At 44.4% G+C, this 25,180-nt stretch overlaps 1 protein-coding gene across 7 annotated transcripts in view; it reads right to left on the reverse strand.

Moving 5' to 3' along the window:
• The window catches only part of ANKS1B (ankyrin repeat and sterile alpha motif domain containing 1B), an 806,451-nt gene that overhangs the window by 33,857 nt on the left and 747,414 nt on the right, over positions 1 to 25,180 (reverse strand). For 4 of the 7 annotated variants that reach the window (XM_037067998.1, XM_037067997.1, XM_037067995.1 and 1 more), the window contains 3 exons: positions 19,118 to 19,192; positions 12,537 to 12,665; positions 10,533 to 10,604 (listed from right to left, as the gene is read on the reverse strand). In XM_037067998.1, the coding sequence (XP_036923893.1) occupies positions 10,533 to 10,604; positions 12,537 to 12,665; positions 19,118 to 19,192 (276 nt within the window). The remainder of the gene's footprint in view (positions 1 to 10,532; positions 10,605 to 12,536; positions 12,666 to 19,117; positions 19,193 to 25,180) is intronic. The other 3 variants (XM_037068001.1, XM_037068000.1, XM_037067999.1) reach the window with 1 other exon arrangement.

The raw sequence follows: 25,180 nt of genomic DNA on the forward strand, positions 1-25,180 counted from the left end.
AAAGCAGACCACAGATCGGCCACTTGACATGAACTCTTACCTTTCGGAACTCAGTTTAAAGGTCGCTTTCTGGGGAGAGTCTAACGGGATGGCTTACTTCTTGCTCCCCCCATGCACCCCGTGACCTCTGCCCTGGCTCTCAGGGCTGTCTGTTTCCCTCACTACATGGAGTTCCTTGAGGATGGCCCACACCTTTCTCAGTTTGTCTCCCCATAATGACTAGCACATGGTTTTACATTGGACCCCATGAAATTGCCACTTTTGGGGGGTCCAAAATGGCTGAATATCAGCAATTTCATGGGGTTCAATCTGACAGCTGCTGGCACCTGTGACTATCCAGTGAAAGAGCAAACAAACTCATGTACGGCAATGAGCTTGACGCCAGCACCACCACAGTGCCAACCTCTCGACATGCACAGAGCTCAGCAAACTTTCCAGGGAACCCAGTGCCCAGAGCCAGGCAGGGAGGCCTTCAGAGAACTTGGTGAGCCACAGATATGAATAAAGATGCACTAATCAATTCCTACCGGGGTGGCGAAAACTTCGCAGATCTCAGCCCCAAGGTGAGAAGCCTTCACTTCTGCAACAGAGACACAGCTCAAACTGCAAGCCACGAGACAAGGAAAGGCTTCTTGGGAGGGCAGCATGATTACCAGGGGGTAGCTGGACGTTTCTCCCTCAGCATACCTTAAAAATAGTCTGGACTTTCATCCGTCACTAATGACTTAGGGGTAAGTCTTATTTGGCTGGGAAATAGGCCAAATGACCTCTCAAGGGCTTTCCTGGTCCTAGGACTCTGATACAAAGGCTGGGTGAGCACAGAGCCTGTGGAAGACCATGTGACAGGAACAGACCTTGGGCAAGCTGCCATTCAAACTACTCCTGTGGCATGGGACACGGCTGCTCTCCCCTCAGGGTGGCTCACACCCTGGCCAAATCTGGAGCAGTGCAAAGTGGTGCCCTGTATCTCTATTCCCCCAGCTGGCTCCCAGGCAGCATGGTAGGACAATTAGACCGGGGCAGCCTGTCTACACAGCAACGGTACTGGAGCGCCTAGCCCACCAAGGCTGTGGTTCTCAAACTTTCCAGGGCATTCGAGTCAGGAGGAGGGCTTGGTAAATAACAGACTGTAGGGATTCACCCTGGAGTCTCTGATTTGGTAAGTGTTATGAACTGAGTATTGGTGTCTCTCCAAAATTCCTGCATTGAACTCTAACACCTGATGTGATAGCCTAAGGAGGTAGGGCCTTTGGGAGGCGATTACGGCATGATGGTGTGGCCCTCATGAGTGGGATTAGTGTGCTTCTAAGAGACCCCACAGAACTCCCGTGCTGCCCCTGACAGTTAAGGGCACAGCGAAAAGTCCGCTCTCCGTGCGTGAACCAGGAGAAGAGCTCCCACCAGACACCGAACCTGCCAGTCCCTGGACTTGGTCTTCCCGGCCTCTGGCACTGTGAGAGATGAATTTCTCCCAGTGTGCAGTATTTTTGTGACGGCACCCTGAATGGACTAAGCCTGAGGTGGGGCCTAAGATTTTCCATTTCTAATACATTTCCAGATGCTGCCAATCCGGGGACCACACTTTGAGAACTTCTGCTCTAGAAAGGCAGTCAATCAGTTTGATGGAAAGTCACTGTCAGAACCGCTCTCTGCTGCTGTGCAGGGAAACTCAGATGCGCTGCGCCCCACATTAATTCAGGGAGAGGGTACCTGGTCAAAACACACGCGTCTCCACCTGACAGGTGATTTCTAAAAATCTTAGTTAGCATTTAACTACGGCTCTTGGTCTTCAGAGCAATTAGGAATTATTGAATTCTCCCATGATCTCTCAGGGACTATGAAAGTATAAAGCATTCTTCATATAAGATAAAGAGGTCGTAAAGACAGATTGCAGAGTTACACCTATAATTGATGTTGGTCAGATACAGTTGGTGAGCCCAGGGGTCGTGCTGAGGGTGTACGGTTCATCATAAAACATCCCCTGTTCTCCCTCAATGAGCAGCACACCCAGGATGTTAAGTGTGTGCCCCAAGGGACACAACATGCAAATGTCAACGCCTTCTCCTGTCCTGCTTCTGGGAGCCTGAACCAGAACAAGGGTTTTGGAAGGCAATTTAGCAATTCTTACCCAGTTTCAGGATGTGTATACCCTCTGACACAGCCATTACACATTTCACGGCTTGTTGTAAGGAAGTAATCAGACCAGTTTAAAAGATTTAAGTACAGGGATATCACCCATAGTACTGGTTATAGTTTGAAAAAATTGGAAATGACCTAATGACCAACAAGAACTGGTTAAATTAAGTTTGGTTCAATTATAAATTGGAATACTGATCGACTACCACAAATAATATTGAGGGTGAATATTTATCAAAATAAAAATATTTCAAATTATATAGTGTTTAAAAATAGCTTATAAAACAGTATGCACAGAATATTTCCTTTTTTTTTTGTAGAAAAGTGACACCTACGAATGCATAAATAATTAGTCTGGAGAATAACATACGAACAAGGTGTTAACAGAGAGGTGTTTACCACTTCTGGGTGGTAAATTTACAGTGGCTTTTATTTCTCCTTTCTGTATCTCTATTTTAAACTTGGGTAACAAGGATCATGTATTGCTTCTATATTTAGAAAATGTAAAGGCTTAAACATTTATGATTTTTTTAGTTAAAAAAGACAATTGTACATGTATGAAAAAACACACTGACTTTTCAACCCATCACTTGTAAGCCCAACTGAACAGTGTGGGTGTGGGTGTGCATCGGCGTGTGATCATCTCGAATCTGTGAAGGGGTCCACCGATACGCCCCTTCCTCCAGGACACACTGTGGTGCGGTGAGTAAGAGCCCAGGACCGCATGTCTGGGTTCCTGTCTCCGTGCCACCCTTTCTGAGCTGTGTGGCTATGTGTTTACCTCTCGGTCTTAGTTACTTTCATCTGTAAAATGGATACGTTAACCCAGCAACTACTCTGTAGGGCTGTTGTGAGGGTTACAGAATCCGGTGCTGAGCAGGCAGGGAATAGGAACAGATTTTAGCTATTACCGTCACTCTGAGAATGAATGCTTTCACTTAGCGTTTGCAACCGCACCATCCCACTGGCGAAAGAGTCAGAAGGAAAACCAAAACGTGAGTGTCGAGGCTCCCTGCGAGAATGGCAGTGAAGTAAGAGCAGCTGCACCAGCGAACACGCCGCAGAGCAATCTCTCTGGACCGGTGACCACAGACTCAGCACGTTCAGAAAGAGAGTTCAGGACAAGGGGGCACTAAAGACAGGAGTGGGTGGTACATGGGAGAAGAGCCACTAACAAGAGCAATAAAAACAAAAATAAAAAATAGGGAGAACTAGGGTATGAAGAGCAAAAAGCACACATGACCGAAGCTAAGCCATGAGGAGACAGGAATGTGGTTGTTGCTTTGTGTGCAGCGCTACTGTAACACGTGCCCATTTTAACCCCCAACATACACCGTTACGGGCTTAGACCTGTATTAGTCTGGCTTGAGTAGCGCTGGGGAGAGAGTGACAACGCTATATTCGATGACTCCTTGACGGCTGGGCAACGGAACTTGAAAGTGCACGTTGTTAATGGGGTTTTCTCCGCCTGCTTCCTAAGTAGTCCCTAAAATTATGTCTGAAAATGACAATTCCTCATAGAAGGGATTTGAGAGATCTGTGTAAGCACAGAACTGAATATGATTTTCGTTTGAGTCTCTTCTCAGAGGGAAAAGAGGCGTCTTAATTTAACATTTTCATCTGATTCTAAAATCTCACTTCTTTCAAGCTTTCCAATCCATTCTCCACCATTAATTTGTTTCCTTATAAGCATAGAAAAAAGGGTCTTCCCACTCCAACCAAGGCACAACCACTTGGGAATATATATGTTAGAAAATCCAACCAGAACTGCTTCTAGACTGAAAGTTTCAAAAGCACACAAATTACAGGGAACGGACTGGACAAGAAGTTCGGACTACAATAAAGCTATCTGAGCCCTTTGGGAAATAATGGTTCTAAAACCTAAATACACTGGAAGATTTGCTTATTTCTGACTTCAACAGTAATTTAAAAATATTTCCTTCCTTGGGAAGGCAGAGTTCAGCTTTACTGTGTTGGAAACAGATACTTCTTTCTCTTTTTTATTATTTTGTAAAGATTTTATTCATTTATTTCTAGAGAGAGAAGGGAGGGAGAAAGGGAGAAAAACATCAATGTGTGGATGCCCCTCATGTGTCCCCCCTGGGGACCTGGCCCATAGCCCAGGCATGTGCCCTGACTAGGAATTGAATCAGTGACCCTTTGGTCCACAGGCTAGCATCAGTCCACTGAGCCACACCAGCCAGAGCTCTCTCTTTTTTCCTACAGAGAAATTTCTTTGAGTAGAAATACCCCTGAACAACACTAACCATCAACTATGGGATTAGAGAATGTCGGATTTTAGAGAGTATTAAATTAAATATAATGGCCTACCTCTTACAGCCACAAATGCCTCCTAACAATATACTTAACTAGGGAAGCAGCAGAGTACTGTATATTGGTGATCATTACGTCCTGGGGCAAAATTTGGGGCTGGGGGCTGGGCTCTGGGTAAATCCAAGGAGGCAAACTGGAAAGGTGGGACGTCAGCTGGCCAGAGCAAAGCCCTCCTCCTTCCACCCAGCACTGTACGTCTCACAGCCTTCGAAGTGGGAGCTACTCAACCGAAAAGGATGCTGAGAGGCCACAGCAATCAGCTCATCGCTTCGTAAAGTTCTGTTCCATGGATGCATCATTTAAAAGAGGCAGCTCCCAATTGATTTAGGAACAAATTACCACCCTAAAATATAAAACTGCAAAATTACACACACCATGTAATCTACAGGTTTTCTTGATTTTTTTCTCCCATTGGGCAATGGCCTTTAACAATGGAAAGAGGGATGTGGGGTCCCTAAGTTTATAATACTCTATGCCACGCTGTGGACAGAGTACACCAGGGTAATAATTGGAACATCAGCATTATGACTGGAGAAAAGCAAAGGAAATAATCCAGAGCAAATCTACCCATCAATTTCCTTGCTTCTTGCACATCTGGAGGAAGAGGTCCACGTGTTTTGAGACTGTACCAAACCAGGCCCCTTACAGGCACTACACTTCACAGAACCATCACAACCACCTCACAAGGCAGCTATTACACAGGAGGCCCCGGGGATGCCACATGCACAGCTCCTGCCTTCTCAGGGGTGTGGGCCCAGCATCCTTACACGGGCACGGAGATGCCAGGGTGCCATGCCAGACCACTGCAATGAAGAGAGTCCTGATCTTTTTGCAGGTGGAGGGGCCACCTTCCATTTGTAAAACAAATGCAACACCTGTGAAGCATGGAAAAGCAGTGTGCAATAAAGTGAGGTCTGCGTGTGCAGTGTAGGTGAGCTGTGACGGAGGGGAGTCCTGCGTTCTAAGGAGCAAATTATGGGGCACTGTATTTGGGACCCCAGAGCTAATGCTTCTTCTCAGAAATCCTCTCAGAAGCAAAGCCAAAGGGGGCAGGAGGGAGGGTGGGAGGCGGGGATGGGTGGTGGGGGGCATGGTGGGGGGAAAGTGGAGACCACTGTACTTGAACATGAAAGAAAATTTATAACAAAAAATTTTAAAAATAAATAAAAATAAACATTTGGTCTTTGAAAGGTCTTTGAATTTATATGTGTATAAATAAAAGAAATGAAAACTGTCTCTGAGCACCAATTTAGCTGGAAAACCTGACCAGCAACATACAGGCATCACTAAGGGACTCCGCTCAGATTAAATAAATATCTTTTAAAATTCCTCGCACGTTGCTAATAAATGTTTTTAGATTTTAATTTTAAATGGAAATGTCTCCCAAGCTGTCATAGTAAAGGAAAAAAGCAGCCAAGTTGTACTACTAAGGAGCAAAATACATAATTCACAGAAATCATTCTTCTGAGAAGCGTGCCTCGGTATCGAGGCCTATCCAACCCCCGAGGCTTTTATTAATGAAAACTCTAAAAGATAAGGCAAGAACTGCAGTTTTACTTAAAAAATATGGTCAGGGCTTAATGCAAGTTCCTATTGATTCTTCTTCACTAGACGCAATTCAGAAGATAATTTAAAGAGGACCATTACTTAGGGTTTGAATCCAGTTGGGGGGAAAACCTTAAGATGAGGACCTGCACACGAATGTCTCTAGCAGTTACATTCATCATTGTCAAAGCCCGCAAGCGACTAAGGTGTCCTTCAATAAGTTCATGGAAAAAAAAAACTGTGGTACATCCACATGATGAATATTCGGTGATTTAAAAAAGAGAGAGCTATCAAGCCACAGAAGACACGGAGAAACCTGAAGTGAATATTGCTACGTCAAAGAAGCCAGTGTGAAAAGGGGCCACCCTGCACGAGATTCTGGGAAAGGCGGAATTACTACAGAGACAGTAAAAAGGTTGGTGGTTGCCCGAGGTTAGGGGGACGGTGAGAAACGGGATGAACAGGGAAGGCAGAGGGGGTTCTTGGGGGGACCTTTTCTGTGATATTGTCATGGTGGATACATGGCATTATGCAAGTGTGAAATACCCAGACACGGTGTAACATGCAGAGTGAATTCGAAGGTAAACCACAGGCTTTGGCTAATCATAACATCTCAGTATTGACTGTGACACATGAATCACACTAATGCAAGGTGTCAGGAATGAGGGCGACTGTGGGGGGGTGGTGGTGATGGGACTGTAGGTAGGAGAACTCTCTGTGCTTTATGTTCAATTTTTCTGCTAATTGCTCTAAAAAAGTAAAGTCTACTAAAAAAAATCTTAAGACAGTCTCAGAGAAAACAGACTGAATGAACAGAGAAGTGATTCCATATTACAGAATGATGTAAATTACTATCACCTCACACATGTTAGTGTACTATGGCATATTTTTAATTGATATAATATGTGTATAATGAAACTCCAGAAGATTAGCATAGAATTATCTTTATTCCAGAATTGAAGGGGACCTTAAGGATGAATAAAGAGGTTTAGATAAACTCAGAAATTATCCAACTGTGAGTATCAAACACTCCAAATGATTCCGAGAAGAGAAAACTGTGTTTAGTTTTTGCTGGGGCAAAGTGAATGTGTTAAAGTAAGTGCTGTGGGGAAACAAAACCAACAACACATTTTTTCCAGTCTCTACAGATGCAATAAAAACTTGCCTGCAATTTTTATTTATGTTAACATATTGGAATGCAGCCCAAATTACTATATACGTCTGTCCCTAAATGGTTTAATTTAGCCAGTGTTAATCTTACAGGGTCTTGGAGGGTTCCTCAAGCTATTTCTTTATCAATACAAATGATCCAATTTTTTCAACAATTTCAGGACAATAAAGGTGGTACTGGCTCATCAGAGAGGCAGTGTGGCCTGGGGTTCGAAGTATGCGTGGTGGAGTAGACTGTCCAGGTTCAAATCCCAGTTCCACCACTTGGCTGGGTGACCCTGGGCAAGCCTCTGCTTCCCCTATGTACTGGGAGGACAATAGCAATACTTACTTCGTGACTAAATGAATGAACACACATGGTCATTTGTGTAGGGCCTGCCTGGCACATAGGGGGTCTCCAGTGTTAACTGTTCTTAGTCCTAATAAACTGGTTTTAGGAGACCATGCCTGTACATCATTTTTGGGACCATCTATGATAATCCCTCAGGGTGATGGCAACATGAAGCTACCTCTAAGGTGATACCTTTGCTACTTTGGGGTAATTACATGTTAACATGCTGGACTCTTCCACTGGGCCGTGAACTCAGCGAGAGCAGGAGCCAAATCTGTTTCCTTTGTTATCAAACTGTGTGTAAGAAAATATTTCTCAGAAAAAGGAACCACACTGGTTTACTTTCTCCTGGGAAAGAAATGTTAATTTCAGCTAAGATGCATACTGCTGAATTTAAAACCTGTTTTTTCAATTAAGAGAGTAAGCCAGGTTGCCCTGACCAGAGTGGCTCACTCAGCTGGCTGGGAGTTGTCCTGCAAACTGAAAGGCTGATTCCTGGTCAGGGCACACACCTGGGCTGTAGTTCGGTTTTGATCTGGGGTGCGCGCAAGGGGTAACCAATCGATGTTTCTCTCTCACATAGATGTTTCTCTCCCTCTCTTTCTCCCTCCCTCCCCTTCCCTCTAAAAGTAATGAAATAAAATCTTAAAAAAAAAAGGCAGTAAGCCAGGTAAAGTTTGAATCTAGAATACTTTGGCTTAATGATCTTACTGCGTATCAACTTTTAAGATCATCTATGTCCTGAAGCATTTCCCCTGAGGAGACTGATTATACTGGGACTTGCAGCTGAACTCCTGGAAAACAGAGAAACCGGCCACTTGAGGTTCAAGTGGAACAAGAACTGCACACTCGTAGTTGGTGCAGGTTCTCATCTACGTCACAATCCAAGTCACAGACGACATCAAACGCACCCTCTGGTTTGGAAAGGCTTCGGTGAATGCAGAGACTGCCAGGTTAGCGTCTGCATCCAAGACTGATGCTTATTTAATCAAGATGGGAAATAGGGGTTTGTGGTATTCTAAGAAGCAAAAAAGATCCTATTTTCATGTAAACTATTCAAAATAAACACCCAGAGCAGCAAACCAGAAAAATGCCCCAAAGCAGAATGGCTTGTAAATAGACAGCCTTTTCTGTTTCACTTTAAGCAACAGACAAGTGTTTAACTAAATTATTCTCCACTGAGACTATTAAAATGGCTTTGCTATTGCTAGCAGGAACGGAATTTCAGATCCACTTAATTTCAAGAAATTGACTAAAATTCAAATCACAGGTTGGGTGTATGTTAAATGGTGGTATATGCTCTAACTACTATTTATGCTGATTGCGGCATTGAAGTAGCTGGACTCACATAATTGACTTCATAGTGCTAAATCAGAAATGCCAAATTAATTTTTTAGGTAAGTTCACAAATAGCTCTAAAATTATGACAGGGCTTGATGATTGAAAAACGTTCCCATTTTTTTATTGTGCACTGGTGACATAAGTTAGATCATATATATGTATTTAGAACACATGGTTTCCAGAATTATAAAGCCAGGAAGAAGCCTGAAGGGCATCTCATCCAATATTCTCATTTTCTCAGGAAGAACACGAGGCCCAGGAGAAGCCAGGGAATGGAGTGAATGCTTGGGCTCTGGGGACAGATCTGAGTTCCAGGTCCAGACTGGTAAATTATTCACTGTGTGACCTGGGGGCAGTTACTCAACCTCTCTAAGTTCTGTTTCTTCACTTGTATAATGGGGATAATAGTTGTACTGAGCTGACAAGTTTGTGGTAAAGATTAAATAAGATAAACGTGCACAGGACTCGGCACTAAGACTGGCACATTTTAACTACTCAGTAAATGGTAGCCGTTAGGATAACAACTGAAAAGTGACCCCTAAGCCAAGTCAGCAGAAACACAACGAGACTCAGAGTTCCTGAAACACATTCGAGCTTCTTCCATCTAGACACGGTGCCTGGAACAAAGACTCACTGGTGTTGACAATTTAAGTATAACTCTACATCAAACAGAAAGAAAACTGCTTCAGGCTTTCTGCTACTGAACTGATCAAAACAGTAAATCGGCGATCACAGGCTGAAGTCTCAATTTCATGAAGAGTCACGCACATTTAGCTCTCCCTGAGCCGAGGATATAACATATTTACCTTCATAACTGTTTTAGTTCTATTATGTGCTTTAAACATCTCTGACAAAAAGCCGTTCATATCAAATAAATGACAAGGTACCTGGCTACAAATAAAAGTTAGGGTTCACTCGCTAATGATCTTAAATTTGACTCTGCTTAGGTGCGACGTGGAATCCATCTAACACTCTTGGTTTGTACCGTCAGTCAGATGTTGCTATAACCCCGACACACCTGCTTCGGGGGAAGCAAGACTAAGACACACAGGAAAGAGGAGGAGAGTGAGCTCCTGCAGCATGAGGCTCGGTCTGGCCAACACGGTCCGAGGACCCCAGCGGCCACCCAACACACATGTTTGGAGTGGCCATTTTTATCAACACTGACTGTTGTGCTGTGATTCAATTCTGAGTTGCATGTGTTTCTAACACTAAAAAAGGAATGATTCAGAAGCTTCATAAAGAAGATCAGCTTTATGTAATATGCTCTCAGCACTCCTGCATTGGATAAATTTTAGTTAATTGGCAGTCTTTCCAGAAATATTCAGTGCACAGACTGTCAAATGGTGCTCAGAACATTTCCTGGTAATAACCTAAAGATCGTTTTTCTCCTAATCTGGAGAGCAGTCCGTATACATACAAGTCATTTCAGATCTTTAAAAATAAAAGTAAATGTAATATGGTCTAAATATATCAAAAAGACATCAACTCGAACTCCAGCGAGATAAGATCAAGTATAAACAGGAACAAAGCCCAAACACCTTTTCATGTACCACCAGTGTGATTCAGCAGACCAACAGATGAAGAAAGCAGTAATTTGGAAAGCGGCAATTTGTCTCCATACCCAGTATTTAGTATTGCAGCGACTAGAAATAAAATCGTCTGGCAAACTTACCCGCATTTTTGCACAAGCATCTTGGGTCGACTCTGTCCCCCTGAGCTCTTTTATCAGCATAGAACCTAAATACTAAAATACAGAAAAATTCAACAATGCGTAAGTACAAATACGAACAGTGATTTAAAAACACATTGTGAAAGTATCACTGGCTATGTTTCCTGGCTGTAAGTCGGTGCATGAGGTTTTTTTTTTTTTTTTAAAAAAAAAGCACAGTTACTAACCCTAATGAACACACGCTTCTGTATAAGGGAACATGGCAGAGTTAACCGCAGTTCTGAAAGCTGTAAATTGCTCTTTAAAATAAAACGGCAGCATTTTCTAAAGACGCCATCTTTCAAATCATATTTAACTGCAAAATGGGGGCATCTAAAAATGTTGTCCCTGTTTTTATTATTTTTTTTGAGGCAGCAGTGTCTGCAAAAATAAACCACGCTGCCGTCTATGTAATTGCAGGTTTGTATGAGACAGCTGAGGAACCGCGACAGGCACCCCGTTTGGGCTCAGTTGGCCGCGCAAGTAATTAACATCAGACCGCTGTTCCGAGGCGGAGATGCCATTCTGGACCTTTTTCCTTCACAGCTGCATCCCCTATGACGGCTGATCCACCTGAGAAGGGGATGGGAGTGTGTGGGGAGGGAGCCTCAGTTGTCCCACAGCAGGGGGGGCTGGGTCCCTGGTGCACACTGCCATCTCGCACACTGAATGGGGTGCGAGAGGGCCGAGACGCTCTCCTCCCCAGCATCACACCACTCGGCTGTTAGGGGGTGGGACCAATACCGCCTTGGCGCCAAATGCCGCTCAGGCTCCAGCTTCTGGCTGGGGCAAACAATTTTTAGCAAAATGTCTATTTTGCCTTTCTATCAATGGACTCCTCCTCAACTTTTCGAAGTTTCAGTAGGGTTCCTTCCAACTGCCATTTTTTTCTCTCTGATTTCCTTCAATAAAAAATAAATAAATAAATAAGCTCTATGTTTTGTTTTGTTTTTGGCGAGTAAATTAAAATAATTATTTTCCCGAATTGACCGAGGAGACCCTGTCGCTCTGTGCAAACAGGCTTGTCCATCAGTCCTATAAACCCGGGGGTCCCCAATCAGAAGAGGAGGGGCAGGGGCACAGTGGCAGAGCTGGGCCAAAGGCTCTCAAGAAAGGCGTGCTCAGAACATCTCAGGGGGTTGGTGGTTGAGCTTTGGAGGAAGGAGGTGGCACTTCCATCCTACAGGTTGGGGAGGTGACTATCCAGAAAGAGCCCATGCTTCAAGATAAGGAAGCAGTAAAAGAGGTGTGGATAGCACAAAATGAAAAAAAAAAAGGCCTAAATTGCTATGCGATAACCAGAACGCCCACATCTTAATTAAGGAATATGATTCTGGTGAAATCCTTATCTTTTAAGCGATCAGCAACTTTCGTCCTAATAGAAACACTCAGGAGAGGCAGTTTCAGTGCACTGCAGAAGTTCAGCGCTGTCCCTGCTGTAGTCATGACAACCACTGCCCCCGGAACTGTGGTATTGTTTTGAACATTTACCTGTTCATATTACTCACAATTCTCAGCTAAGCTTGACTCCCTGTCCTGTTAAAAAAAATAACAGCTAGTAATAGAATCCTACTGATAACAAGGAAAAGAATCTGGAATTCAGACAAGGCAGCAGGCCCAAAGCTTGGAGACCCCTGGTGAATAGAGATGTCTATAGTGCTATATTTATGAGCATATTTATGCTCATTTCCATTTTAAGATTTCATTTTATGACATTTCACTTAAAATATACAACTATATAAGAAGGGGAAACAGATTTTAAGCTTATAGGATAAAAAGGGCCATAAAGCTCTATTTATTCGGACTTCCTTTGCGGAGAGAAGGCTACTTGAAAAAAAAAAGAGGGGGAGAACATTTGAGTAAGATGGGCATCTTGGTACAGTTTCAGTATAAAGGTAAAGATGCCAGAAATACACCCTCCATCCCACTCTCCTCCCACCCCCCAGACACCGAGACCAGGTAACTTACAAAGGCCTTGTAGTCGCACGACTGGAAGATGAGCTTTTCTGGGTGGTGCTGCCAGTATTGGACTGGGGTAGAGGCTGTAGCTTCATTTGGGGGCCGCAAGGTGATGGAAGGCTCTCCCCAGTCTCCTGTCTGAAAACCACATTTATTCTAGAGGTGACATGAGCAGTCGGCCAAGTTCATTCCCTGCAGCTAGCCTGAGTTCTCTTATCCACATGTGCTGTGAATGTGCAAATGCACTCGTGTGGATTATGCGTTTATGAATGCTTTCACTTTTTACAGGTTTAAATGCATTAGCCTGTTTCCCAAAGCCGAGTTACTTTTTTGAAGTGTCAAGGAAGTTGAATTATTCTCTTTTTAGAATGATGCTATAAGTTATTTAAAACTATAGTTAAGATATTAATAATAATTTACTACTTCACATTTTTGTGTTATAAGAGAAAAGGACATCCAATATCAAAAGAATTTTCTGTTTTTAAACTTGACTGTAAATTTTTAGTTTGAACTGTTTTTATATGTGGACTATAGGGTCTGGCAGAAATAACGCCTGCTTGAGTGGCTGGTAGGGTAATTATATGGGTATAATGATTTATAGTTTTAACTTGAACATTTTGCCTAAAATGTCATATGGTGCGCTTGACTGAGATATTATTATGTTATAGAACTACATGCTTATGATTTTGCAATAAAAAGGGGTGTCATGTGTGCTGGACCCTGTCCTCTGTTCCATAAATTTCAGTTCCCAAACATGACATGTATCATGTCCTACGAATAATTTTATCTCTGGAGAAAAGGCACTGTGTTATACTACACGACATTTTAGAAGAAAGATTTACTAATGGAAGACAACTAGTTTTCCTCATCTGAATTCACCTGCCCTGGTACAATGCCACTGGAATGATTTGAGCTACTTTCTTCAGAAAACCTAAAGCATAAATGAAGACCAAACATTAAAATACCATGTTTGGCCATACATGCACATGCATGTACTTGAGGATCCTGACTCACACATGCAAGCATATAACATATGTGCCCCCTTTATCATTTCCACAGGGTTAACTTCAACCTGTTTTATTGCCACAGGCATACCTTGGAGATACTGCAGGTTTGATCCCAGACCACCGCAACCAAGTGAGCATTACAGTAAAGAGAATGATACTGTTTTTGCTGGTGGAGGGTCTTGCCTTCCATTTGTAAAAAGTGCAGTGTCCGTGAATCAAGCTCAACGAAGCGAAGTGCTATAAAAGGAGGGCTGCCCGTGCAACGGGTTAGTGTGAGGTCTACAAAGTCAAAGGCTTGTGTTGGCAGGTCTTTTCTGGGCTCTAGTCTGATTTCGATATTACACATGGGGAAGTTCTTACTCTCTGGTCGAAATTCTGACTTTTCAAGTTCTTGGTTCTCAAACAGAGATTAACTACAAGTAGACGGTAGGATGTTTTCCAGAGCCACCCTATCCAGCCTGGGTTTGGCTGGTCTTACGGCGTTATGAGAAATGACCTCTCTTAGGAGGGGAGAGAATATAAAAAGGTCTCATGAGCTCCTAAACCAAGCAAAACCTTGGCTAGAGACCAAGTTCCACAGAAGTGCTAGTACATGGGTTGATACTGTAGAATTCCTTAAGTAGGATTTTCAGGGAGTCTAGGGTAACAATGTAAACTTTGGGATGTAAGTGTTCGTTTTGAAGGGGAAAGAAAGTTCATAGCTTCCATTAAATTTCCTGAAGGAATCTAGAAATCCCCAAAGGTTAATAACCAGAATTCTCCAGAAATAGCTTAAATAGGATGTATGTTTGGGGAAGAGGACGAGCATCCCCATTCTCTCTGTGCAATCTGAGCTTACGTTAGGTGGCCTATAAGGGGGCTGCCAGGGCTGGAGAGTGTCAGGCCGAGGCAAGGCCTTCTGGAAGTTTCTAACTGGCTTTGAAAAACCAGAAGAAAGTTCTAGAGCAGCTTGGGAATGCACAGGTCTTTTCATAGAGGCAGAGCCTGAAGTTTTCCCTGAAGCATCATGCCATTTCCCTGGCTCCTCAGATGCCCTCTCCTCTCTCCTGCTCTGGGCTGAGCTACTCTGTGCGTCAGTTTTCTTCTGGTTGCTGGTGTACTTGCCTATGGTGTGGTTCTTCTACCCCTTGTCTGGGGATACTGTTATGTCTTCACCCGGGATGCCTATTTTAGCATTTTTGTCTGTTTGATGACCTACCCCTGACTCATTTTTGAGTTTTCTCTTTATAGTTATATGAATGTCCATTATGTAAAAGCAGTAAGTGATCGCAATTAATTTTAGAATTAAGTTTTCCTCTGACTTCCTGTTTTGATCTTTTCCTTCTTTCTCAAACATGTGGATCTTTAGTATTTCTCTAGTCTTCATTTCAACTGGCTGTGACTTGCTCTAGAAAAATATCCGCATAAGGTTCAAAATGTAGGCTATATGGGTTTCAACACCGTTTTGAAGCTGAGTGTAATAACCTTGAAGTGATCACTGTTATGACTGTGGAAACATGCAGCTATGTGTTCTTAATTAAAAGCCACAAAGTCAAAGGCTTGTGTTGGCAGGTCTTTTCTAGGCTCTAGTCTGATTTCGATATTACTCCCAACATCTAGCAATTCACCTCTCATCTCCCCCACTAACTTTCTTCCCCTCTCTCCCCCCTTCCCCATAAAGCAACAACAACACAGCAAACAGGTGTTCCACATTTAAGTCACAGGTGACATCATTAACAGAACAACAGAAGTTTGCACACAACTCCGTGGAATGATACAAAGGAGCTGGTCGACATCAAAATATCCTTCAATCCAGTGTCTGCTGACGAGACCACTCAAACCAAGCACCAGATCTTCACGTCGGCCTTGGCACAGTTCAGCTGCGGTATCTTTGCCGAACTCAACAGGCAGTGTTCACAACAGCCTAGACAGACATGGCAGGAGGGGGCGCCAGGGGTTGCAGGACGAGGGGATGGGTGGGGTGAAGCTGGGGTCATGGGGACATTTCAGGTGCTAGTTAGATTAAGCATGCAAATCATATGCAAACTCATTCTCTAATCATTTAATGAACTCAGGCACTTAAACTTCCATGTTGAGTTCCATACACTGAAAGCAGAACTATAGTCAAATGCTGATCCAAGTATTTACATCACCCAAATGACTTCCAAAAGCTTTTAGCAGCCATTTTGGGAATAACAGCCCCCTGCACATACCACCTCCGTCTGGAAACCACCCGGATCTCGCGTGAGACAACCACCTGAAACAATGAGGGGTGCATCCCTTTAACTTTGTTTGGGCGACATCACCATCTGCTCGCCTATGACTCCACTCTGCCCAGGAGTCACGAACCACTGGCTTTGCATCCACAGTGACCCGGCAGGACCTCCCCTTTGTCTTTGGGGGAGATAATTATAAGGAAGAGAAATAGAATCCTTACTTTATTTTCTTTCTGGCTCCTTGAAACATGGCTCCAGTCCAAATATTTTAAAATTCCCTACTGTGGCTGAATCTTGCTTTCTGGAAATAGAAACTGAATTTTGTTATACTTAGTGCTATTTCCAGAAATTCATTTTCAAATAGAGGGATTCATAAGATTGAGTTCATAAGGAAATACATGTATTTTCCTCTTGAATATTCATCAACTTATTTGTTTTAAGCCTTAGATCTAAGAATATTTAGAAGACTCCGCTTAGGTGTTGAGTGTTCTCTTTGGAATCAATCCTCAGGAACGGATAGACTTGGAGTCACATTGTTGTAAAGGGCACCTATGGCCTTGGCCTGTGGGTGGGATTCATCTCCACCCAGTTGATTGACAATAAAAACAAAAGCTTTCAGAGAGCAAGGTTGCCTTAGGTCTCAGCCCCCCTGAGTCACAGCAGGAATGAACTAGGGGGCGTGAGGTAGAGCAGTGAGTACATGGGGTTTTTCCTTATATATGAAACAAATTCAAACAGGGAAGCCCACCATTAGCTTCTGTTCAATAGTGCATTCACAGCCAGATAATACATACATTTTTTCAGGTAAATGAAAAAAAATTAATAACCTTTCAGTTAACAATGTTTATTAAGTATAAAATAAAAGCAAACAGACCTCAAAGGCCTTTTGCCTCAGAAAGTGGTTTATAATAAAATCTTATCTTTAATAAAGAGTGGATCTAAACATGGGAACAGTGACACAGTATTAGAACGAAAAGTAAAACAGGAAATGCTCAGGGTAAAATTTGTCATATTTTAAACTATTACTGACAGTGCTCTTTAAAAAGCTTACGTAATTACAAAAATAAAATTGAAATGATTCAAGCCACTCTTACCAAATGTGTTCAGGCTATCTCTTTAGAGCTTAAAATACTTAGAGAAAGCCTTTCCTGTAGGTTCTTATACTGAATGGTCTCACTCATTTGGTCATGGCTTCAGACCTCATTTACTTGGTAGGTAGGTATTATTTCCTTTAGGCTGTATCAGCTACACAGAGGGAAATGTACTTTATTAACTATCCCTTCAAACCCAAATAAAAATTAATCTTCCGCTAGAAAGACAAAACATAACTTGAGATTGGAGTTTTAAATGGAGAATTGATTCTGTGTAATAGGTATTCACCAACAGCCCACTAGAAATTCATAGTCTGGCTGAGTTTGGAGGATTATAACTGGGTCATACCCAGTATGATATAATTAGATTAAATATCTCTTATACCACCAGCTGAAAAATATAAAACCACTAGGTGAATTTAGTTACAGCACAGACAAAAATTCACAAAAGTCTATAGACAAGACTTTTATTGGATGGCAGAGTCCAAAATGCAGCTTTTAAACTGTCTGTGATTCCAAAGGCGGTGACACTGCATGGTTTTGGTTCATAGGTGCCGGATACTGAAGGCGGTTGCTGAACCACTTCGTTGTACAACCTTCCCCTGCAAAAGGGAACCTGGAGATGCTACATATCCTACACGCTCTGAGAATTCAAAGGGGAACACTGTCTACATTCCTGTTTTCTTCTTGAGGAAACATCTATGGCTTAAGGATGTCAGTAAATAAAAGCCATGGCTATGACTTAGCTTTCCGACATGAACGGTAAAGTATGGCCTTATCGGAGCCTTCTATTATTTTTAAACATTTTTTTTAATAATTAGGATTTAATTGATCTTTTAAAACAGAGGCTTTTAAATCTTTTCTACTAGGAACTGATCCCACCTACCTGCTTGTATATTTAGAACCAAATATTAACAAACATTGTTTCCTATGTCTTCAGAACACTTAATGAAAAACTAAAATTATTTTAAATGACAGTGTTATTTTAAGGTTTCACTTTCAATAATTCTGACAAATATCAGAGAAGGGCTCTCCAAACAATCAGACATGAGATTCATGGGATCGCATTTACTTTCGGTTATCTCCAAGGCTTTGAAGCGTGATACATATAGCTCTCTGCTTATAAATATGTATATGGATACTGGGATGTGAACGTACGGAAAAGCCTCTCTGGACACGCACGCACGCACGCACAAAAGCAGGATGCTGCAGTGGTCCCTTTGACAAATCCTCACGCGTAAAGAATGCTAGTTTGGTCAAATGCAGTCGGTTCTAACGAGCTTGCTTCTTTTCATGATAAAGGGCACACTGTAGCATTTCCAGGTTCAGAAGAAACCGCCGGATCACGGAGCGCCAGCAGCAAGCAATGGATGGACCCCAGGGTCCCCAAGAGCCGGAAGTCCCATGCACAGGAGGAGGGGCATGCCTGAGGTGGCACCCTGAGGGAGGCCCTCCGCGTGCTGCCCCAAAGCTCTGCTGAGTGATTCTCAACCAAATGTCTCGGCCTCTGCGACCGGAGGCTATCCAATGGGAACGATTTAACAGGATGTGGAAATAGGATCGTTTGTAAACTACAAAACGGAAAATGCCCAAACATTACAGTGTTTAGTTTCCAAAACACAAACGAACTTTTTAAAAGTATGCAAAGGTGAAATGTGACCATTTGAGTACTATTGAACAGCCTAGAATAAAATGGGTCAGGATTTCATACGCGTTCCGAAGACCCGTTTGGGATGTCAGATGGAAAAAGGCTGAGAACCACTTTCAGCTGTGACAGTGCCTCTCCTGGCTACACTCCTCCCGCCTGTGCAGAAAATGTATGCAGTCCGTCATGCAAATCAAGTCTTTCTCATGAGAACAGCATGTGAACCTTTGAGAACTGTTAGGCGCAATGCGTCGAATAGCCCATAGACACAGGGAGGTACAAAAATGGGAAAGAAAAACACTGATATATACATGTGTATACATATATATCAATTTACCCTTTTCCTTCTTCCTGTAAAAGCAAGTGAAACAGACACCTGGGATGAAAGCCAAAACTCACACGTACACTTCAAAACCAAGTATGTTTCTCATTTTCAGGACAATGTTTGCATGTCAACTGGTGACAAGGCACAGTGAATGAAGTATAATAGACACACACACACACACACGCACACACACATGGTCTCAGGAGTCATTGGACATCACAAATTTCCTGCTTTGCCAGGACACAGCCCCTAAGGCCACTGACAACACTTTGCAACACATTACATAGTGCGAGGTCAGCACAAGCAAATAACCATTTGTAACCTTACATTATGAACCTGGTGGATGGCTGAGAAAGGAAATCCAGCGTTCTGATTGGTCCATATCTCACAGACAGACGACTGCTGATATAAACAGAAAACTATCTCATCTTGTCAATATTTAAAACATGGCAGCTACCAAGGTAGCATTGAGGAAAGGAAAGAGGAAAATAATAAAAAGCAAAGAATCACATTTCTTAAAAAAAAAAGCTCAAAAACTGCCCAAAGATGTAATAACTGACTTCCAAGCCATTCTTTTGCTTAAAAACCCTTTGAGTTGGCTAGAAAGGAAAAAAAAAAGGCCATTTGTGTATTAGCTTTGTATCGTGGAAATTACCAGTCATGCTGGGAAAAGCAAGCCATGGTTTACATTTGCCAAAAAGAACAGAAATAGCTTCCCTCCTCACATCATTCATTTCAGAGGATCAATATTTTCAAGAAAGCTGGGAAAAAGCCTATAACACAGCTCAAACATCTTTATTTTCTTATCTTCAAATGACCATGAGCAAGCAACACAGTAAAATGACTTTTGTAATTCAGTCCCTGCTCCATTTGATAAACCCAGGGAATATTTTTCCCTCCAGTGTCCTCAAGGGCACATCTCTGTGGCTAACAAGGGGAGAAGTGTCAGTGTGCCGCCCAGCAGTGGGAGTGTGTGGTGGAGAGGTGGCGGGAAAGAAGCTGGGTCGGGGTGGGGGAAGGTCAGCTCTGCTATTCAAGCAGGAACTTTGGGGAACGGCAGTGGTGCACCTCAAGAATCAGCTCTGTCCTTCGCTCTCCCACCACGCCCCTGCCAACCTCATCACTAACAAGTATTAGCAGGCAATAAGGTCTGCTTAGGACCAAATGCCAAACCAACCAACGCCCTCTCCCAGGAGTTAGAGTAGAAACCACCAAATAAACTGACTAGGCTCCTCGCTGACCTTTACAGAGCTCTTTTCCTGAATTCTATCATTCTAAAAGGCACCGTGACATGGAATCAGAAAATGGCAGAGTGCCTAAAGTATTCAGCAAGCACTGTGAACATCCTGAGAATTCATGAGCAGACAGGGCAGGATCAGTGCAGGAGGGAGATGAAAACACACGTGCGATACGGTTTGGAAACCCAGCAAAGAGCCATGGCATCGGCAAACGACTTAGGGCACAGAAAGCTTCTCCCTGGCTAAGCGTTTCCCTTACCTCCACCCTCCCAGAAACGCCCACCAGAAATTTAACATCTCTCTCCAGTTACGATGGCATCTCCACACACACACTTACATCTTTGCTTTCCATCCCTCCTGTCATCTAGATGGCTCGTTGGGGACAGATTGTCAGGTTACAGGCATTCTTTTAAGCAAGAAAGATCCCCAGGGTCTGACCAAGAGGCACCTCTGACCATCCCCCACGTAAACCAGCTCTGCTCTTCCCAGTTCCCTCTCTAAACTTCCCACCATTTTCTCCACAGGGGCATCTTCCTTTCCCTACTTTTCAAAAACGAAGTCTCTAGCAAGCTCAGTCTTGGGCTCATTATTTTACCCCAGCCTCAGCTCCCAACAGCTACCTCATGAATTAGATAGACTAAGCCCATGCTTTCGAGGGAACACCATCCTCACAGGCATGCACACACTCCCAGGGCACACTTGACCTTTTCTGCGCCCTTGCCCACAGTTCTGAGCCGCCTCTTCTACGTCAGCGTCCACAGACTTTTAGTGCTAGAAGTAATGCAGGGACCACCTGTCACTTGACAGGTGAGGACACTGACATTCGGAGAGGTGAAGTGGCATGTTCAGGTCACACAGGGAGTGTCGGCTCGCTGGGGGAGCTAGGAAGGAGTGCCAGCCTGCGGCTGACCTCACCAGAGGACAGAGGGACTCTCCGGGTACACGGAACTCACTTTACTGTTCACAGAACAGTCTCAAGGCCTCTGGGGTTCAACTGCCTGGAAGTCTTGTTGTTTCCCCTTCAACACTCCTACACGGGCCATTTCCGTCGCTCCGCCCAGATGGGCCACAGGCCAACTGACATTGTGGGAGGACAGCATGACTTCTTGGTCACTCTGAGTCTTGAAGAATCCATTCTGTATAAAACTCCAGTGTCATACGTGATTCTAACATTGCTCTCCCTCACCACAGGCCAGTCCTGGGGCTTAAAAACCCTGGGGTGTCATGGTCAACTTTGGATGTCCCCAACCCCAAGCTCTACCTTCTCCAAGTGTGCTTAGCTGGGGAGGAGCGTACAGAAGGACCTGGGTGTTTTTCGCATCTGGCAGTGGCTGAGTTGTGTCTGCTGGTTGTCACTGGTTGTCAGGGGAACACCACCTTGGCCTCTGATGCACGTTTGAAGGAACAGCCCTGCCCCAGGTGGGACTGTATCCACGTGAGCTCTATGAGTCCTCTGCAGGGGAGGGGCACCGTCTCCACCGCGCAGTTCCTGATTTGCGAGATCTGGCTCTAGCTTGGCTGCCTGCACTGAGCCCTCCTCAAGCACACGCAGGAACGCACTGCGGGTGGGATGCTGGGGAGAAGGTGGAAGCCCAGCCTCCATCTGCACGCCCACTCGCATCACAGGGACACACCCTTGTCACGCAGGGCAGGCTGCTCGGTGGTCGCTCTCCTCTCTGCCAGGGCATCTCCCTCAACGTCTCTATTCTTCAGCTCAGATTGGTGCTACGTGCGTCTGCTGCCCGGGGTCCGACTGTGGAAAACGATGTGTCTCCCCGTCTCGGGGCTCCCGAAGTCTGGATGAGCGTTCCTCACGGAGTCCTTCTCACTGGGCTTGGAGTGCATGGGGACACGCTCTCTCCCCTCCCATGGAAGGGAGGAAAAGCCTCGCCCCTTCCCACAGTGGCGCAGACAGTTCCCTGCGCTCCCCAGCATCAGCCTCTGCTGCGAGCACAGACTGGTGTGGCAGAGCAGGGCTGCCGCCCCTGGGTGACCTCTGGCCAGGGTGCACCTTTCTCTTCAGGATGCGCGGTATTCACAGGAAAATTCCCACTGAGCATTCTGGTACGTGAATGTACCTCCCAACAGTCACGGGAAGTTTCCAGGGAGTTCAGGAGGGAAAAGACGTAACACACGTACATTTTTAAAAATTCATATAAAAATTTTCTCATGAAGAAAAACCCACCTCTAGTCAAATACACTACAGAGAGCTCACGTGTGGCTTACGTCTCTTTTAAAGAAGTTACGGTGACAATTTCCATCTATAAGCTACATGTTAAACTCTAGAACAAGTAACATCTCTATTATTTCTAATACTTATGTGACTCAGTGCAAATGGTAAAAAGCCTTTTTTTTTAAAAAAAAAAGAGTCTAATTGTATTTTAGTTATGAAGGTTGTTTTTAAAAAACGCCGATACGTTCCCGACGTCCCCTGTAACCCCGCAGGCAGTAGAGGATCTGGCAAGCTCACACGGCAGTGACTTCAGGCGGGACAGTTCTAACCGGTGCCTTCACACCATGAAATGGCACCTCCAGGTGCATGGTTATGAGGCTGCATGCTGGGGTACAAATTTTTTAAAGGCAGAAGTTTCCACGGCAGAATTTCATTATATTTAAGAAGATACTATTTCAGGGTCTAACATGTATTGGAGTACTGAGTTTTAAAAAAGTTTTGGGAAAGTAAATATAAGGCAAGTAATAAAACGTCACCTGGGGCCCCAACTCCTAGAACAGAAGTGATTTAAGTCTCAGTTTTAATTAAGCTTTAGGATGTCTTCATCTAAAGACAAATAGTAACGGTGCTTGGCCTACATATTTCACGGGGTTGTTGTGCGGCTCCTGGGAAGCTTCCTGACAGAGGTAACGATCTCAACTTTTTCACAGCTCCTAGGACCCAAATTCCTGGGACCTCTGGAACACAGAAGGCCGTCAAATGCATTCACTGAACGAACAGAATCCCAGACTGTGTTTGGAAATGTCCTGGTTCATAATAAAGCGCCGCAGGAACACCCAGTAATGTCATTCATGACCACCCAGTCGTGGGTCGGGGTTGTTGGGGTTGCCACTCGTGCCTGTAAACTGGTCACTGCAGGCTCAGTTCTGGTAAAATGCCCCAGCAACCAGCCCTGCGCACTTCTTGTTAGAAAAGTTCTCANAAGCTTCCTGACAGAGGTAACGATCTCAACTTTTTCACAGCTCCTAGGACCCAAATTCCTGGGACCTCTGGAACACAGAAGGCCGTCAAATGCATTCACTGAACGAACAGAATCCCAGACTGTGTTTGGAGATGTCCTGGTTCATAATAAAGCACCGCAGGAACAGCCAGTAATGTCATTCATGACCACCCAGTCGTGGGTCGGGGTTGTTGGGGTTGCCACTCGTGCCTGTAAACTGGTCACTGCAGGCTCAGTTCTGGTAAAATGCACCAGCAACCAGCCCTGCGCACTTCTTGTTAGAAAAGTTCTCACTTTTCTGGATAAGGGTTTGAAAACGTGCGGCCAGCTTGGCTGAAGAGAGCAGGAACATTCGTAACTAGCCTGCCTGGATGTTACAGGGCTGCTTGGAAATGACCCTGCAAAGGGACGGTAAAACCCGGTTTGCGATCTCATTTGTTCACAAATATCCTCTCACTCTTTCCTCCACATTTCCTGCAAAGGCTACTGTAGTTTATCTGAGCCTGAATTATGATGAAATCCATGTAAATGGGGGTTAAACAAAAATCCAGTAGTCTTATAACAGATACAATTAATAATGGTTAGTTCTTTGCTGATGAAGTTAATAGAAATTTGGAGGTGTCTAATTTTATCTTTACTTCACACCTGTCTCCTGACTCTGGAAATGGTTTCTTAAAATACAACGTACATCTTGCTCTTGTTACCATCTGTATCTCAGGTTATCATGAACTCGGCTCAGAAAATACGACATATTTGCATTGAAATCTCAGAATCAAACGAAAGTACATCTGCCTGTCCCCAGAGTTTTCCTCCTAAAGGTGAGCTTCTTTTTTGCTCCATTGGTGGCAAGCCAGTCGCTTACAGTAAGCGCTCTCCTGTCCATCATCCAGTCCCGCCCCCCCAACGACTTTGCTGGAGCATTCTCAAAAAGTGCTGTAATATCTTCTACTCAAAGCAAACAGGCTTCTTCCCTTGAGCCAACACCCTCCTTGAGGCCCTGCTCAATTTCTGTTCTTCTTTAAGAAGCTACATGCTCCAAGAAGTATCTGTGCGACCTCCACCTTCCCTTTTCCGGTCCTTACCTGAGCCTACTCCACTGGAACTGCCTTTCTCTGTACCCTCCACACTGCCACTCCGGGCTGCTCGTCTGCCCCGACCCGTCTGACACACGTGGTCACGCCTTTCATTTCACAGCCTTCTTTGCTGGTTCCCACGACCCTATCATCCTCCGATCCCTGGAGTGTCAGTGCTCAAGCCTTCCCCTCACCCAAGGGTGGACTAGGTGGTCTCCTCTAGTCCCAACTCTCAAACTTGTGTCTCCAGCCCCGACCCGTCTTCTGAACTCCAGACGTGGACATCCAGTTGTCCTCCTGACACCTGTATTTTGATGAATAATAGACATCTTAACGTTTAAATTGAGTGCCTGAAACTAAGCTTCTGATGACCTCACTTCCGCTTTCAGCTTTCCTGCCTCAGCAAATGCCAACCCCCTTCTTCCGGCGGGAGTCTTTCTTTTACTCACATCTCACACTCAACCCCACAGGAAACCTTGTGGAAACTACTTCTAAAATCTTCTCACCCTCCTATCACTACCTGGCCCAAGCCACCACCTTTTTTTACTGGGATCATTTCATCAGCTTCTAAACTGGTCCCGCAGGTTTGCTTTCATCTTTGCCCCCTTGGTCCTTATCCACAAGACAATAGCCGACATGCTTCATTCAATGTGTAAGCCAGATCCTGCTATTTTGCTCCGTTTAACTCAGAAGAAAATGCAGAGTCCTGACCGAGCCCGCCAGGGTGGGCACCCTCTGGCAGCATGCCTGCCTTCCCTCGCTGCCCTCCTCGCTCCGGTCCTTCCCCCTGCTCACTGGGTTCTGAGCGGCACAGCACACTCTTGCTTCACGTGCTTCTTCCCCTGACGGAAATGGTCGTCCTCCACACACTGCGGGACTGGCTCCCTCACGTCCCTCAATGTCACT

The sequence above is a fragment of the Sturnira hondurensis genome, unplaced genomic scaffold (assembly GCF_014824575.4).
Source record: "Sturnira hondurensis isolate 20B ecotype Veracruz unplaced genomic scaffold, ASM1482457v3 Scaffold0017436, whole genome shotgun sequence".
Classification (NCBI taxonomy): Eukaryota; Metazoa; Chordata; class Mammalia; order Chiroptera; family Phyllostomidae; genus Sturnira; species Sturnira hondurensis.